General features: G+C 41.0%; 1 protein-coding gene across 1 annotated transcript in view; it reads left to right on the top strand.

Annotated features, from left to right (window-relative positions):
- The window catches only part of NDUFS1 (NADH:ubiquinone oxidoreductase core subunit S1), a 1,309,138-nt gene that overhangs the window by 485,838 nt on the left and 817,300 nt on the right, over window positions 1-6,000 (top strand). The window contains exon 10 of the mRNA XM_044075860.1: window positions 405-519. Coding sequence (XP_043931795.1) covers window positions 405-519 — 115 coding nt within the window. The remainder of the gene's footprint in view (window positions 1-404; window positions 520-6,000) is intronic.

Below are 6,000 nucleotides of genomic sequence, written 5' to 3'. Positions count from 1 at the left end.
TGTATTTTTTAAATATGTATATATATATATATATATATGTGTGTGTGTATATATATATATATATATAGATATATATATATATATAGATATATATATATAAAATGTCTGCCTGTGGCTAATCCTGTTAATCGTGAATGTACTGCAGCATTGAGCCTTATGTGAGCATCTACTGTCAAGGTTAGTATCCTCAACTCTACTGTACAGTAATGGGGAAACAAAATCTGTGTTACTGGTGACAGTTGTTGAAAAGCTGGAGTGTTTGCTAATTACACATTGAATGTAAAGCTAAAGGGTATGAGAAAAGTTAATAGCCGTTAGTTGCTGTCATGCTTAGCAGACTGTTTTAGGGTACAGTAGTTTTATTAGGCAAAACCCAAGTTCCTGTTTCTTTTGTTAACTTTTAGATTTGCTTATGATGGCTTAAAACGACAGCGACTGGTTTATCCCATGATAAAAAATGCTGAGGGCCAGTTGTTACCAGCTTCTTGGGAAGATACATTAACTCATGTGGCTGGAGTGGTAAGACTTAATTTGTATATTAACAGAATCATGCTGATTTAGGCATGTACATCATTGTTTTTGTTTCTTTTTCAGTGTTACTTCTTTGCACTAACCATTCCCATAAGACATCTACCGGCGTATAACTGCATCTTGAAAAGGAAATATATGCTAGTGTTTGACTTAAATTTATGTTATTGGTTACCTCATGAGATAATAACTAAAGATTTTACATTTGTATGACTGTGACACCACCAGTTTTTTTTTTAGGAAGGCCTTTTATTACAATGAGCAAGAGGAAACTAATTCTATCAACAGCAAAAAAACTCAACATATCAGAAACAAGTACACAACATACATACACCTGGAGCACAGTTCTTTAAATGAGAAATTATCCATGTGTTTACAGCACATCAATAATAATGGAAGACTCAAGGATATTTAGATTAGGTGCTATTGTGTTTTGCAATTTCTAATAAGTGTTAAGTAAATTAAGAATCAGAAAAACCTGCTACATTCTCAGCTGTAGTTAAGCACAGATGCCTCTACTGTATAATCGCGGATCAGTTTTAAAATCATCTTAAACCCTGAGTAACATTTGGTTGTGCAAGGCTTTAAAAAACGTATTCCAAAGAAAGGAGACTGTGTATTGTAGAGTGACTAGTACTCTTACATTATTTAGTCACAGTTCTGATAAAGGAGGAGGGAGTTGCTAATTTTGGATGCAGGCCTTTAAAGAGAATAACAATAATCATACAGAATATTTTAGCTGTAAAGTAGCAGAATGTATCTTAAGAACAGTCAACACGGGAATGGAGAAAAGAGATTCTGCCGATAAGGATAACTGCAATTAGGGATACAGACAATAGGCAAGAGGGGGTGGGAATTGGAGAAAACTGGCAAAGGAACCAAAGGTGTACTGTAAGCAAATAACTAGAGAGAGACTGATGATATAATCGAAGATGCCAAGATTTTATTTGGACTGGATGTTAGGGATTGGCTTCTGTATCAAGGATTGATACAGTATAGGCAAAGAGAAAGAAATAGGGGAGTTCTAAATGAAGGACCAGTGCTGGTAGAGAATCTAGAACAGAAGTTGCAATTAAAAAATGAATAATTAGTAGAGTATATAAAATATTGCATGATAACTATAAGAATGAATCAGAGGAGGTCAGAAAGGATTGGGAAGAGAGTTTGGATAAGCAATTCACAAAGAAACAATGGGAGGATATATGTATGTCTCCCAAATTTGCAACAAAATCTAGAAGATTTAGGATTTTTGCTTGGAAGGGTTTCCTTGAGTTATAAAAATGTCTATAGACTTCAGTGAATTTTTCCTCCGGTAGACAGCAAATGCTGTAGGTGTTACTAGGAAGAAAGAGGTAATTGGGAGCATATTTTCAGGGAGTACAGTGAGTTGGTGGATTTAAGGCTTCCCTGCTGGATGCACCGTCAGATATGCTAGGTGGGCAGAAAAGTGTGACGAGAGAGATGATTTTTCTGAGTTGCAATACCGAATCGGAATTGCCTAGACATGGTAAGCCCTTGCTGTGTCTAATTATGGTGGCTGCCAGAAAAGGAAGTACTAGAAAATGGAAATCAGAATCTAAACCAACTATACTAGAAGTAGTGAATATACTAACAAAGCTACTGGAATTGAGATCTTTAGAAAAGTGTAGGAGCAAACTACATAGGAAAAAAATGGGAATTGTAGGAGTAATACATACAGGGGAAGAACAAGGTTTAAAAGAAAGCTGCACTTGAATGAACTATCTAATGTTTGGCTGAAAATGATTGGATAGATTATAAGTGATATATAATGTTTTCAACTGGTAGTGTCAGTATAGTTTATGATATAAATTGCTTGCAACTAGGATTGTGTTGGTATGGTTTGTTTTCATTTATATAAATATATGATTGCATGTGTAGTAAGTGGTTTAATAAAGTTGTTTCTTGCTTAAAAAAGGCAGGAAGTGAATCATTTTTGTAATGTTGCTTAGGTTATATGATATAGAGCAATATATGTGAAATATAATGTTTGTAAATGTGGACTTGTTAATACAGTTTGATTAATTTTATATAAATGTAAATTTGCCTGTGTCACAAGTGATAATCCAGTAAGTGTTTAAAAAAAAAAGGGAGGATGCAATTGCAGTAGGAGTGTCCATAGTTAGCATTATCTGCTTTGTGATGTATTTTCTGAGAGTCAGTGTATGGTATAGAAGAGTTCATGTCTTCATGTTTATTGTCCCACTTTATACCGCACAATGTTACTCTGCATCCATGTTTTTACTTCCAGCCCTTGCTTATCTGTATTCTCAACTATCCCTCTCATTCTGCGGCTGTTCTACCACTAAACTATATTTTGTTAAGTCTTACCTTTTACTGCCATTAAAGCAGAGGAAAAATAATAAATAAGTAGCATATGTACATGTGAGCATTGAGTTGTCCAATGTTTGCACCTTTACTGTAAGTAACCGCAGTACTGTAATGAGAAAGTTGTGGTAGTGTTCTACTGCACTGGCAAAGTCCACTGTATATAGCATTGTTTACCTTTCTGTCTTGCTTTGTAAACGGTCCCTGTGTAAACACATTTATTTACTGTAACTATGGGCTGAAACTGAAAAAGGTCCACAAAGAAAGTACAGTTGTGTACACTTACCATAAATGTAGGTGTTCGAGTGTATTCACTGTTGCAGTCATCACACTTAGGTTATCTGCCAGCAGGTAGCCTTCAGTCGGCCTGAATACCAGAGACTTAGTATTTCTGCATTGGTTGCTGTCACTTCAGGACTGGCATCAGGTCGTCAGGGGTATAAAAACAGCAGCCAACGCCATTACATCAGTTTTTCTTGCCCCAAATGTCAGGGGCCCCCAAATAGTGAGCTAAGTTATGGTGGAAAAAACACCACCAGTAAAAAATACCAATAGCCCTGTTAAGGGGTGAGTAAGAGAAATAGAAAAGAAGAGAGAGAGAAGGGGGCTGGAGGGTGGGAAACCAGGACTGCAACAGTGAATACACTCAAACATCTACATTTATGATAAGTGTGCACAACTGTACTATGTTCTTCATGTTTCACTGTTGCAGTCATCACACTTGGGTTTGATTCCCAAAGCTGAAGAATGAGTGGAAGCGGTCAAGAAGAGTTGGGGCTGGCTAGTATGCTCTGCAGGACTGCTGTTGCAAAACCCACCCTGGATTTGGAAAAGATATACAGGTGGTATTGCTTGGTGAAGGTGTGAACAGAAGTAGCAGCTGCCAGTATGTCCCTGGTAGGGACTCCCCTGAGGAATGCTGTAGAGGTTGAAGTTGCCTTAGTGGAATGCGTTCTGATCCCCAGAGGCAGTGGTTTCCGATGGTGTTTGTAACAGAAATGGATACAGTGTGCTATCCATTTGGAGATGGTTTGTGTTGATATGGCCTTGCCCCTCTGCCCCTGGTGCAAAGCTGACTAGTAACTGGTCAGATTTCCTGAAGGGCTTAGTCCTGTCTGTGCATGTCTAAAGAGTATAGGATCCTTCCCCCCTTATTTTGAGGATTAGGGAAAGAGGTGGGCAAATGGATAGATTGGTTGAGAGCCACACTGGACACCACTTTAGGCATAAAAGTGGGGTTAGTCCTGAGTGAGACCCTGTCAGCATGAAAAATAATGAAGCATTCCACATAAGCCATAAGTGCTTGTAGTTCAGACTCTCTTCTGGCTGAAGCGATGGCCAGAAGCAAGGCTGTTTTCCAAGAGAGAAATTTTAACTCTGCTGCCACTGCAGGCTCAAAGGGGTTAGTGTGAGGGTTTCCAGCACAAAGTTAAGGTCCCAAGCAGGAGTGTGGGCTCTTCTTGGTGGCATTAAGTTGTTAGTCCCTCTCAGGAACTGTTTGATGAGAGGATGAGAGAAGAGAGGTGGCTCAGTGCTTTAAAGAGCAGAGATGGCAGAGGCATGGATCTTAATGGAAGAGAAGGACAGGCCTCTGTGGAGTAGTTCTGCTAGGTAATCCAGGATGAGAGGTAAGGAGAGCTGTGCTGTGTCTGCTCCTTTAGAATGAATCCAGGAACAATACCATTTCCACTTAGCATAGGATTTCCTTGTACTGGGTCTTCTGGCTTCATGAATGATGTCCAGTGCCTGCTTGCTTAGGCTGGTCACTGGAGGAGAATTCAAGGAATAAGCCAGGAAGCAAGGTTCCTGGTTTGCAGTTGCGTATGCAAGATCTGTCCCGCCTGAGTGAAGAGGGTTGGGATCTAGGGTAGGTGCCATGGTGGCACTGGTGACACTGCACTATAGTGGGTACCAGTGTTGGCATGGCCAGTCTGGGGCAATCAGGATTGCCCTTGGTCCTTCCTGTCTTATCTTGAGTAGTACTCTTGTAAGAAGAGGTAGAGGGGAAATGCGTAGATTGAGAGGTTTACCCACTGGAAGGCTAGGGCATCCACTTTCCAGGCCTTGCTTTGAAGTACCCTGGTGCAGAATTTGCTGAGCTGTTGATTGTAGGGGGAGGCATATAGGTCCACCATCGGGGTACCCCATTTCTGGGTTAGAAGGCTGAAGGTGTTGAGGTCTAATTGCCATTCGTGTGGTTCTAGGAGATTTCTGCTCGTCTGCCAGAGAGTTTTGTTTGCCTGTCAGGAATTGAGCTTGCAGGTGAATGTGCATTGCCAAGGTTGTGTTCCACAGGGTCATGGCTAGCCTGCATAGTGGGTAAGAGTGGGTTCCCCCCTGCATTTTGATGTACCACATCACTGTGGTGGCAGTTTTTATTAGAAGGGGCCCTGGTTGAGAGTAGGGATCTAAAAGCAGTCCAGAGTGTGCTGAACAGCTAGCATCTCTCTTTGGTTGATGTGCAGATGGATTTGGTTTGGGGTCCAGTGGCCCTAAATGCACCCGCCGTCCAGATGTGCCCTCAAGGCATAGTCAGATGCGTTTGTGGTGAGGGTCCGGGCGGGGTGGGATTGTGTAAAGGGAAGTCCCTTGTGGTTGCATGCTGCTGCCCACCAAAGAAACTCTGTCCTGAGACGAGGAATGATAGTTTCCAGGTCCTGAGAATGTTTGCACCAAAGACTTTTTAAGTACCATTGAAGTTTCCTCATATGCAGTCTGGCATGTGGAATTAGTAGACTATAGGAGGCCATGAACCCTAGAGCCTGCAGGATTTTCCTTGCGGGATAGTTGGGTTCTAATGGCCATTTCTATCCCCTATGCAGACTAGCCATAATTTTGTGGGACACGGCATTGACTTACCAAGTACATCTGCAGGCACAATTCCTGCCAGGAAAGATAAATACTCTGGCAGACGAACTAAGCAGAAACCTCATGGATCCCCACGAGTGGAAATTGGATCCTGAAGTCTTCAGCATGATAACATGGAATTGGGGATGCCCAGACATAGGTCTATTTGCCTCCCCCTCACAACTGCCAACTACAGAGATTCTGCACAAGGACGTATCACAAGCAAGTATGGAAAGTGGATGCTCTATCTTTCAGCTGGAAAAACTTAACAGTATATGC

This window comes from Protopterus annectens, chromosome 6.part1 (genome assembly GCF_019279795.1).
Source record: "Protopterus annectens isolate FY-2018-M chromosome 6.part1, PAN1.0, whole genome shotgun sequence".
Taxonomy (NCBI): Eukaryota; Metazoa; Chordata; order Ceratodontiformes; family Protopteridae; genus Protopterus; species Protopterus annectens.
Note: the sequence above shows the minus strand (reverse complement) of the source record. Positions and strands in the feature narration are given on the sequence as shown.